General features: G+C 38.5%; 1 protein-coding gene across 5 annotated transcripts in view; it reads left to right on the top strand.

Annotated features, from left to right (window-relative positions):
* Positions 1–12,543, top strand: part of LOC117525137 (plakophilin-4-like) — a 237,110-nt gene that overhangs the window by 213,047 nt on the left and 11,520 nt on the right. For all 5 annotated transcript variants that reach the window (XM_034186983.1, XM_034186984.1, XM_034186986.1 and 2 more), the window contains 4 exons: positions 5,474–5,591; positions 8,768–8,959; positions 9,056–9,229; positions 9,355–9,505. In XM_034186983.1, coding sequence (XP_034042874.1) covers positions 5,474–5,591; positions 8,768–8,959; positions 9,056–9,229; positions 9,355–9,505 — 635 coding nt within the window. The remainder of the gene's footprint in view (positions 1–5,473; positions 5,592–8,767; positions 8,960–9,055; positions 9,230–9,354; positions 9,506–12,543) is intronic.

Raw genomic sequence — 12,543 nt, 5'->3', positions numbered from 1 at the left:
GTAAAAAAGAAACATAAGTGATTAAGTTTGTAGCATTTAAGGGTCAAACTGACTGTTTTAAATGTTGTATATTTTTTTGGGACACCCTATATGCTTCCCCGAGGCCTCGTGCAGCCACCGCGGATCCATCAGCGCGGAAACACCGAGGCCGCGCGGCACCAGCGCAGTGCAGATCCATCCCGGTGATAAACAACGCAGGCTGTTAACATCGGCGATCGACAAGCTGCTCATAAGCCGACCATGGGGCCTAAGAAGGTTCTGACAGCGGAGGAAGGTGACGATATTAAAAAATCTCTGGACTTTTTATCAGAGGAGATTTCTGTTGTGAAGCAGCAACAGAAATCAATCATGGATCTGGTGGAGGAGGTGAAGGCATTACGGCTCCAGAATGCCGAGAAAGACCGGCATCTGGTGCAGCTGGAAAATAGAGTGGCTGAATTGGAGCAGTACACCAGAATCAACGACGTCATCATCACAGGTCTTCACATCAAACCATGGTCCTACGCACGGGCGGTAACAGATGAGAGCGGAGGGGAGCCCAGTGAACAGGAGGTCAGCTCTGTGGAAAAACAGGTTGCTGATTTCCTCCTATCTAAAGGTATAGAAATGGATTTAAATAACATTGAAGCGTGCCACCCTCTGCCCCGGAGAAATGACGGTGATAAACGAACCGTCATCATGAGATTCATCAACAGAAAACACAAAACAGCACTGTTAAAACAAGGAAGAAAACTGAAAGGGACAAACGTATTCATCAATGAACATCTCACCAAACGGAATGCCGACATCGCCAGGAAAGCACGCTTCTTGAAGAAACAGGGAAAAATCCAGCACACATGGACTTCAAACTGTAAAATATTCATCAAACTGAACGGATCACCAGAACAAGCAAAAGTCATGGCAATAAGGAACATCGAGGAGCTGGACAAATATGAACAATAGTGTTTCTTAAAGCGAGGATCTGGACAGATATGACCAATAAGGTATGAGGACACAAACACATCACAACACCATGACACAGACCAGAGGAACCTATTCATCTACTACCTATTCATCTACATCTGGAGACAAGAAGGATATAACTCAAAGGATTGCTGATCATGGAAAAGTAGAACTGAGAACATTTAAATACACAGACCACAATGTACTGGACTTGGAGCACGATATAGACCCGGACAATAATTTCTTCTCAAATATCAATGACAGTTGTTGCTATTATACAGATGAACAGTTTAATCGGATCATTAAAACGGATAACAAATTATCAATAATCCATTTCAACAGCAGAAGTCTATATGCAAACTTTAACAACATTAAAGAATATTTAAGTCAGTTTAAAAAAATATTTAACATAATTGCTATATCAGAAACATGGATCAATGAAGATAAAGGAATGGATTTTGAACTGGATGGATATGAATTTAATTGTGTAAACAGAAAGAATAAGAGTGGAGGAGGAGTGGCTGTGTATGTGGATAAGAACATGGATTATAAAATAGTAGACAATATGACAACTGTGATTGATAACTTATTAGAATGTATAACTATTGAAATATGTGAAGAAAAAAGCAAAAATGTATTAGTCAGCTGTATATATAGAGCACCAGGATCTAGTATTGAAACATTCACTGACTGTATGGGAAAAATGTTCTCAAAAACTAATCAAAAAACTGTGTTCATTTGTGGTGACTTAAATATTGATCTGCTCAATCCAAATAAGCATAAAATAACAGATGAATTTATCAGTATAATGTACAGTATGAGTTTATATCCAAAAATCACCAGGCCAAGCAGAATTACATCCCATAGTGCCACCTTAATTGATAATATATTCAGCAATGATATTGAGAATAACACTGTGAGTGGATTATTAATCAATGACATTAGTGATCATCTACCAGTTTTCATCGTTTATAATAGAAACCATCGGCGGAATCAGCCAGAGGAGAAAATAAAATACAGGCGAGTGCGGACAGAGGAAAACATGAACACACTAAAGAAGGATTTACAGGAGCAAAACTGGGAAAAGGTATACAGTGAAAGTGATGTTGATAGTGCATATGAAACTTTTTTACAAATATTTACATCATTATATGATAAAAATTGTCCAATTAAACAAGACTACAGAAAACAAAAAATCCAAGCTCGACCATGGATGACGAAAGGGTTACGAAATCCATGTAATAAGAAAAATACAATGTATAGAGAATTCATAAAACTAAAGACTAAAGAGGCAGAAAATAGATATAAGAAATACAAAAATAGATTAACTAATATTATACGGGTATGTAGGAAGGAATATTATAGTAACATATTATATAATAACAAAAACAATATTAAAGGAATATGGGATATATTAAATAGCATTATCAAAAATGGTAATAAAAAACAGAGTTACCCTCAGTATTTCATTGATAATAATGTCAAGAAGGAAAATAAGGATGAGGTAGTCAACGGTTTTAATAATTTTTTTGTAAATATTGGACCAAGCTTGGCAGAAAAAATTCCCGATTCCCAACCTGAGGATTGGGATAATAATCTCATAGAAAGAAATCCCTGTTCAATGTTCCTCACAGCAGTGGATGGAAATGAAATTATAGACATTGTGAATAATTGTAAATATAAAACATCTACCGATTTAAATGAAATTGATGTGGTGGTAAAACAGGTCATTGAATGGATTGTAGAACCATTAACATACATCTGTAACTTATCATTTCAAACCGGTAAATTTCCCAATCAAATGAAAATAGCTAAGGTTGTGCCGCTGTATAAGACTGGGGATAGACACCACTTCACAAATTATAGACCTGTTTCTTTGCTTCCACAATTTTCCAAATTATTAGAAAAGTTATTCAATAATAGATTAGACAAATTCATAAATAAACATAAATTACTTACTGATAGTCAATATGGATTCAGAGCACATAGTTCAACATCACTTGCATTAATAGAATCAGTTGAGGAGATTACAAACGCCATAGACCACAAATTACATTCAGTTGGAATATTTATAGATCTTAAAAAGGCTTTTGATACAATTAATCATGACATATTAATCAATAAACTTGAACAGTATGGGATTAGGGGGTTGGTGTTGCACTGGGTGAGAAGCTACTTAAGTAACAGAAAACAGTTTGTGAAGTTGGGGGAATATACATCATCATGCTTGGACAATGCTTGTGGCGTCCCACAGGGGTCAGTATTGGGTCCAAAACTGTTTCTAATTTATATAAATGATATTGTCAATGTTTCCAAAATATTAAAATTAGTATTATTTGCAGATGACATAAGCATTTTTTGTTCAGGGGGGGATTTGCAGGAGTTACTGAGGAGGATCAGTATAGAAATGGGAAAATTGAAAATATGGTTTGACAGAAATAAATTATCATTAAACTTAAGTAAAACAAAATACATGTTATTTGGCTATTGTAATACAGACATACAGGTTCAGTTACAAGTCGAGGGGGTAGATATTGAAAGGGTACATGAAAATAAGTTTCTGGGGGTGATAATAGATGATAAGATAAACTGGAAGACTCATATAAAACATATACAAAGTAAACTGTCAAGAAGCATTTCAGTTCTAAACAAAGCGAAACATATTCTGGACCACAACTCACTCCGCATTCTTTACTGCTCACTGGTTTTACCATATTTACAGTACTGTGCAGAGGTATGGGGTAATACTTATAAAGGTACAACACAATCACTATCAGTAATGCAGAAAAGAGCTATAAGAATTATTCATAATACTGGCTATAGAGATCATACAAATCCACTGTTTTTACAATCCAAATTCTTAAAATTCACAGACTTGGTTCATTTTCAAACAGTACAAATTGTGTATAAAGCAATAAACAATTTACTTCCAGCAAATATTAAAAATATGTTTTTTAACAGATCAGGGGATTACAGTCTGAGGGGGAAATTTAATTTAAAGCATCAGTGGGCACGAACAACATTAAAAGGTTTCTGTATTTCTGTCTGTGGGGTGAGGATGTGGAACAGATTGGGAGTGGGGCTCAAGCAATGTCCAAGCATGAACCAGTTCAAACAGCGGTACAAAAATATGTTTTTTTCTGGGTATAGGGAGGAGGAAGGGTAATGAGGGTTAGGGTGTTTTTGTTGTTTGCTTCGGCTTGTAAATATATAGTATTTTGTATGTAAGTAGGTATGTGTAGGTGTATATTTATGTTTGTGTATATATATGTGTATATATGTATATGTGTATATATGTGTATGTTGATGTGTATATGTATGTGTGTGTATATATATGTATATATATATATATTGATATCGGTTTAGGTGTGTAGGAATTTATGTGTATATGTGGCAAAGGGTATTACTGGTTGTGGGGAAGAAGGGGTAGGGATAAATAAGCTGATGCTTCACCCTACCCCTTTTCGGACATGTTGGGTACACAGTAGGAACTTTTTTGTTGTTGTCTTTACTGATCTATCTTGTAATTGTTGTTGTATCAAATGTTCGAAATAAACAGTTTTCATTCATTCATACATTCATATATTTATATATATATACACAATTGCGGCCTGAAATCTTGAATGAAAGAAACTGACGAGCTAATTTCAACCACACCTGCTCCTAATGTCCATCAGACATGTGGTGATGATCAGCTTTTTCCCTGCAAAAAGCTCAGACATGTCCAGCAAATGGCACACAGTTCTATGGTATATTTTAACAATCAAAACATAGTTGCTTATATGCCCTATTAATTTGGAGCATCTACAGTAGTGTTCAGTGTGTCAGTTTTGTGGAACAAACAGGTGTGAATCAGGTGTCCCCTATTTAAGGATGAAGCCAGCACCTGTTGAACATGCTTTTCTCTTTGAAAGCCTGAGGAAAATGGGACGATGCAAAAAAAAAATGCAAAAAAGTACATTTACTCTAAATTTATATAGCTTCATAGTTTCAGAAAGTGACAGTCGTTTGGTGGTTCTTTGTCTTAAGTTGAATTGTGTATGAGATCCATTACAATAGGGGGGGGGGGGCATTTTGTGACCTTGTAGAAACAGAGATTTGAAAGTATTAATGTGTCATTTTAGCCACATAGCCAGAGTTTTTGTTTCTGTGTCTAGCCACCATCATATCCATAGTCAACGCTGCTCGTTTCTCTGGAGACGCGGTGCTGTAATTGTGGTTGAGCCTTTAACTGGTCACAGCTCAGTGAACAGAGTGTGCATGTGTGCACTGACGTGTACGTAGATACTGCCTCAGTGGCTAAACTGTCTATATTTTCTCAGCTAAATGCATATCATGTGCTCACTCAGAGCACACAAACTTCATAAATTGTGGATGATGTCTGAAGAAAACCCACATTACACTTTCAAGTGGGACTCTCTTTCTCACACACACACTCATACACACAGGCTGTTGTTTCTTAACTTATTCTAATTTGTTTGTGGAGTAAAGGCCAAATCTATTCCGTAATTTGTGTGCATGGTTTTAAAAGGAACCTGAGCTCTGCTGGGGAGGAGGCCAGAAAACAGATGCGTGCTTGTGAAGGTCTGGTTGACTCATTACTCTACGTCATCAAAGCCTGTGTGAACACCTCTGATTTTGACAGCAAGGTAAACACACACTCGCATTTCATTGCCTCTCTATAAACAGCCCACCTAGGAGCATCTTATTTCACGTGCTTTGTCACTTGAAATACAGCCTGAAGCTGAACAGCAACAGCAGTTCAGAATCTCATGACCCGTCTCAAACCTCAAACACACTATTCAGTGTGTTCTCATCATAAAAAAACGGGTTAGGGAGAGTTGCTTATTTGTATTATAAACTGCTCAATATCTGGAAACTGAGCTGCCTAATTTCTTGGGAAAATGTAGGTAGGTTCATAAATATTTGGACAATTATGCAATTTTTGAAATTTTGCCTCTGTACGCCACCAATATGGAGTTGAAATGAATCAGTCAGAATGTGTTTGCAGTGTAAATGTTGAGCATTAATTCAAGAGGTTCAACAAAATATTGTGTTAACCACTTAGGAATACCAATTTTTTTATACACTGTCCCTCCATTTTCCAAACAGTCAATCAACATTTATTTATATCGCCCTTTACAGCAGGCAGATGGTGTCCAAAGTGCTTTACAGTAAAATCAAAGTTTGAGAATTCACAAAAATAAAACAAACATACAATAGAGTTAAAAAGGCACATAAAAACAAAACATGCCACAGTACCACTACATATTAAAAGCCAGTTCAAATAAAGGAGTCTCCAGCTTTGATTTAAAAAGTACTATGTCAGAAAGTGTGTAAATCAGGAGATAACTTGTTCCACAGTCTGGGGCCAGCTACTACAAAAGCACCAGTTTGTATTTTGACCTCAGAACATCTAAGTAAATACAACACAATACAATAGAGCCTTTATTGTCATTGTACATATATACAGTTGTGCTCAAAAGTTTACATACCCTGGCAGAATTTTTGCTTTTTTGGCCATTTTTAAGAGAATATGAATGACAACACAAAAACCTTTTTTCACTCATGGTTAGTGGTTGGGTGAAGCCATTTATTGTCAAACAACTGTGTTGTCATTCATATTCTCTTAAAAATGGCCAAAAAAGCAAAAATCCTGCCAGGGTATGTAAACTTTTGAGCACAACTGTACATACAATGAAATTTGTCTTCTGCATTTAATCCATCCTAATTACAGTTAGACACAATCCATCCACTAGGAGCAGTGGGCAGCCAAAGTCCAGCACCTGAGGACCAACTCCAGATGTAGATCCAGACGCTGCCTGGATCAGGGGCAGAGAAAGGAGCAAACCCTAAATAAGCATGTTTTTGATTGTGAGAGGAAACCAGAGTGCCCGGAGGAAACCCACGGAGACACGGGGAGAACATGCAAACGCCACACAGAAAGGGCAGGAAGCGATCCCACAACCTTCTTGCTGTAAGGCATCAGTGCTAACCACTAAGCCACTGTGCAGCCCATAAAGCTGACAGGCACCCGTAATGTCCTACTGTAAGTGCGGAGAATTGATATTTCAGATGAGTAGGAGCATACAAGGCGATTAATAGCTTTAAAAACAAACATTAAAATCAATTCTAAAATGAACCAGAAGCCAGTGGCGTGAGTAAAGCACAGATGTAATATGCTCATGTCTGGAAATGTTCGTTAAAAGACGAGCAGCAGCATTTTGCACAAGTTGGAGGCGTACAAGAGAGGACTGGTTAACACAAGCATAAAGTGCATTACAGTAATCATTTCTGGAGCTGATGATTGAAAGCATATGAATGGCCATCTCAAGATCACATCTACTGAGAAAGTGCTTTACTTTAGCCAGAAGACATAGCTAGAAAAAAAAATGTGCTTTGACAGAGTTTATCTGTTGAATGAACCTCAAACAGCTATTAAAATGTCACTCCCAAATTCTTGACAGCTTGTTTTAAATAATTAGCCAGAACATCAAAGTTTGACGATACAACATTCGCTATGCCAGATCGTCCAAACACAATGGTCTCTGTTTTGCCATCATTCAGGTAAAGGAAATTTTGGGACAGCCACTGCTTTACATCATGAATATAATTAAATAATGACCGCAAAGCATCGCTTCTATTAGTCCACACAGGCAGATAGATTTGCAGATCATCTGCATAACAATGAAAAGACAGGATGTGCTCAGCTATAATTGACAGCAAGGGCAACATGTACAATGAAAATAGAATAGGGCCAAGAATAGAACCCTGTGGCACTCCACAACAATGAGGAGCAATTGATGAGGAGAGGTCACCAATCATAATGGAAAAACTCCTTTTTAGCCAAATAGGATTTAAACCACTTAAGTGCAATACTATGAATGCCAATAAGATGTTCTAACTGGGAAACAAGTACTGTGTGAGCCACAGTGTCAAAGGCTGCTGTGAAGTCCAGCAGAACCAACACAACAGGATTCTCTGAATCCACAGACAGAGTGGCGTCATTATGTACTTTTAAAAGTGCTGTGGTGTGATCTAAATCCAGATTGAAATTGTTCAAGGATGCGATTGTCTTCTAAAAATGACTGTAACTGTGTAAAAAATGTACAGCCAGTTTTCTTTAGACAAATCGAGTGTTGGACACATGAACATTTCCAAGTCACTGAATACATCTTGGACTTCATGTACTTTAGCAAATGCATGCAGTATGGTACTGTATGGTAAATCTCTCTGGTGGAGGCAAGGAGATTAGTGAGGCAAGCTACCAAGACACCCCTGACAACACTGAAGGAATTACAGGTTTCTGTGGATATGATTAGAGAAACGGGATAGTGTAATTTTTTTTGTTGCTGCATCAGTCACAGCTTAATTGTGGAGTGGAGCAGATAATAATCTCTGTAATTAAATGGTTAATTCAATATGTATATTAAACACCTAGAGTTAAATGTGACAGTCTGCACCACAAGCCCCTTTTTTTTCCCCATTTTAAATCCATTGTGATGGTGTACACAAGTAAAATTACAAAAACTGTCATGGGCCAAATATCTATGGACCTGACTATCGTATGCTCTCAGTTGCCAATATGGTCGTCAAACTGTGTATAATCTGTGTAGATTTTTTAGGGCCTATGTACTTTCTTTCTTGGCGTCACTTGGTTTCCCACACCAGATTTGTAATGCAGTGAAGCAGTGTCACATCTCAAACACTGAATACATTGTCACATGTTGCACTAATGTCACTTTAATGCAGCTTTACGCATTATGCTTAAGAAACTTGTTGTTCTAACGGACTCCTCCGCCCCATATTGCCTGCCTGCATTCAGATTGTGGAGAACTGCGTTTGCACTCTGAGGAACCTGTCTTATCGTCTGGAGTTAGAGATGCCACCATCCAAGCTGATGGGAGGTGACGAGCTGGATGGTTTACTGGGCAGTGAGTCACCCAGTAAAGAGGTGGAGTCCAGCTGCTGGGGTAGGAAGAAGAAGAAGAAGAAAAAAAGCACACAGGAAGACTCGGTGAGTGTGATCCCTCAGATAGAGGCTTTGAGTAGAAGCAAGTTCAACTTGTCAGAACTTGTGCAGAGCCTGTTTGAACACTGTTTGTCTAATTAGTGGGACGGTGTGGGACCCATCCCCGGCTTCTCCAAGTCTCCCAAGGGTGCAGAGATGCTGTGGCACCCTTCAGTGGTGAAACCTTACTTGACTTTGCTCGCTGAGAGCTCAAATCCTGCAACTTTGGAGGGTGCTGCTGGATCCCTGCAAAATCTGTCAGCGGGCAACTGGAAGGTAGATGCGTGCACACAGGAACAGACAGATTATGCTGTGAAATGCAAACTTCACGACCTGCATTTTCCTGTGTAACAACTCTTCATCAAGGTTTAATGCTTTAATTTTTTTGTGCTTGTGTGCAGTTTGCAGCATACATCCGTGCAGCGGTGCGGAAGGAGAAGGGACTGCCGATCCTCGTGGAGCTGCTGCGAATGGACAATGACCGGGTGGTGTGTTCTGTTGCCACTGCTTTGAGAAACATGGCGCTGGATGTCAGGAACAAGGAGCTTATAGGTCAGGCGTCACACCATCAACTCAATAACTAGTTATTAGTTTGCGATCCTTTTGGATACTCTTATGTTGCTCGAGGTTGCCTCAGCAGATGCGAACAAGTTGTTGACTTTCCACAAGCTTTTCTAACTGCTTTCACACTCAACAGAAGCCAGTGGAGGGACACCAGCACAGTTCTGATAGAATCAAATGTAGTTCCAGGCAAAAGTCAAGCAGCTATGTTCTGTATCAGCCGAATCCATCTCGTACTCTAGTCATGAACAGAATGTTTACAGTGATTGATCTGTTGTTACACTGTGGTGAGCTGACGCACCCAATCTTATGTTGGTGAGTGTGTACTCTGCCGGGCTATGTGACAGGTCCGAGGACAGGTGAAACGAGCTTTGTCCAATGAGTTAAACAAAAACCATCATCGTGCATGTATTGTTTTTTTTCTGAAGCCAATACTGATCAACCATGACATGCACAAAAGGCACCAATCTGCATCAGGACATCACCACAAATAACAGTTGGTATTGTCAGGGGTGGGCATAACTGGTACTCATGGTGCTTGTGCATGCAAAAAATAAATTGTGTGTAGCAGAAAACACGAGGGAAGCACTTCATAAGAGGAAAGCAATGACAGATTGTAGGAAAAATGTTTCCCTCTGCTGTGCATTAATGATGTTTAGCCAGTGGTGGGCACACTTCCGATAATCCGATAACAGATAATTATCGAAGATAATATTTTCAGTATCGGATTATCTTTTTAGATAACTTTAAAAACCATTATCAGACCAATTATCTTCCGATTTAATTTTTATCCGATACCTTTTAAACCGATAAACAAAATAAACAAAGCTGAACAGCGACACGCATTTTTAAAATTAGTTCAGCACCCACCTGTTAAAAGTTTTGTAACAGACGCATAGTTATAACCTTTGCAAACAGAAGAGAACTGCTTGTATAAAAAGCATCTCTCAATCCTCTGTTAACAAAGGAAAAACAGCCCCAAAAGGAAAAAGAAAAAAACATTTCCTTTAACACAATTCGACGATTCCTTTGGCAATCAGGAGGTGGTCGTCAGATGTTGACCGCAGCTTGATACTCCATGAACACTACACGATGCAGGACGCACGATTAACCTGAAACTTGGTCCAAAAAATTCCTGCATGAAAAATCATCTCGCACAGTGTAAAGCACGTTTTACAACATCAAATGAATGTTGTAAAGAGAGAATGTGGAGAGAATGTGCGCATATTAGCGCACATTCTCTCCACATGCAAAAAATTTTGCGATGACACTTCCAGGGCTCCGTAAAAATGCCTGTTTTTACAAATAAAAAAATTGAATATTTTACAAAAGCACATTTAAACACCAACACACGACGTCACATTAACGTGTTGGTTTACATAATGAATGACTGAATCAATCAGTGTTTAGCAGAGGCACTTTTACCCAGAATCCTTTGCGATCTGTCTCTTTGTTACAAAATGTCAGAATTAGTGCATTATTCAACATTAAAAGATATATGTTATATTTTAACTTTGTACAAATGACAGAATTGACATTAATGGAGTTATTCTATCGGTATTAATGTTATTTATAAATCAACACCATAACTCAGCATGACTTTATTTTTCAAGACCTCCGCATGACCGGAGCTTTGTAATTGATAGAGAGCTGGCTTTATGGCTGCTCTTAGGGTGCCTCTGTGTTGGGAGGGCTGTAATAAACAAAAGCTTCCAGCAGGGGCCGAATGTTGAAAGAAAAAAGTGTGGTCTCATTGTTTGGGTCTCGGGGTGCCTCTGTGCTCGGAGCGCTGTAGTAAACAAGAGCTTCTAGCAGGGACAGACTGTTGAAAGAAAAAGTGTGGTCTTATTGTTTGGGTCTGTTGTTATTTTTAATATTATTAGAAGCTATTAAATTTGTTTTACTAGTAGCTGTAAATGTGCCAGAGATAATATTGGAATTTATCGGTTATCTGTAACTTCCGATACATTTTTGGGTGGTTTATTGTTTTACCTTTATCGAAGATAACTTTTCAGTTATCTGATTATCTGTTATCGAAGTTAATTTTTTGGTTATCTGTGCCCACCACTGTTTAGCACACAAGAGCACCATGAGTACCAGTTATGTGCACCCCTGGGTATTGTTATGGTTTTAGTTTGTTTGAATGTTTGGCATGGTTTATTTAAGGTTTGGTATCAAATTTCAGAACTTTTGTGGCACTGATCCAAATGCTCCATGACTACAGAGTATCGAAAAGTTGGTCGTCATTCAATACCAGTTTCGATACCCAGGCTGTAATGGTCAGCGTGTTTGCACCAGGATTTAAGAATGCTGGTTACTGACTGGCTAATGTAATGTTGCACAAACATGTCATAGATACATGAAGGAAAAACAGTACGTGCACGGAACTGGCTCATTTGTACATGTTGTTTTTTCAACTCTAATACTGCAGTGGTTTGGGAGGTCCAGCAGTTCTCTTAGTTCGATGCCGGATTTTCCCATGTTATTTATTAATATTTTGGTAATATTATGGTACATGTTCATGTAGAGAAGGTAGCTGAGTGGATAAGGAGCTGTCCTGCCCGTATGTTGACCTGGGTTCAAATCCTTCGTTTGCTACCTGTCTGTGTCCTTGGACAAGACACATAGTTTGCTCTTTCAGTTGCTCCCTGCTGGAGCAGAGTCAATACAGCGGATCCAGCACAGATCTGCAATGGGATTTGGCACAAGTTTTACCCCGGATGCCCTTCCTGGTGCATCTCCAGTTTTTGTAACTGGAGAAAGTCTTTTAAAGAGGTCTCCCATCCAAGTATGCAGTTGTTATTGCACATTTCTTACAGTACAGCCACATCTCTTAATGTAAACTTCCTGTCACAGTTTAAGAACTTCTTGTCTGTCATGAAAAAGGTTTCATCGGATCATCCATCCATTTTCTGTCCCCGCTTACTCCAATTAAGGGGTTCTTCAAATCACTGTATTTTACTTTAAGAAACTGATCAGAATGATGAAAGTCTTGATTCTGACAAAAAAAAGTGTAGTTGGTTGTTCCG

The sequence above is a fragment of the Thalassophryne amazonica genome, chromosome 14, assembly GCF_902500255.1.
Source record: "Thalassophryne amazonica chromosome 14, fThaAma1.1, whole genome shotgun sequence".
Lineage (NCBI taxonomy): Eukaryota > Metazoa > Chordata > Actinopteri > Batrachoidiformes > Batrachoididae > Thalassophryne > Thalassophryne amazonica.
The sequence above is the reverse complement of the archived record's forward strand: the minus strand, read 5'-3'. Positions and strand labels throughout refer to the sequence as shown.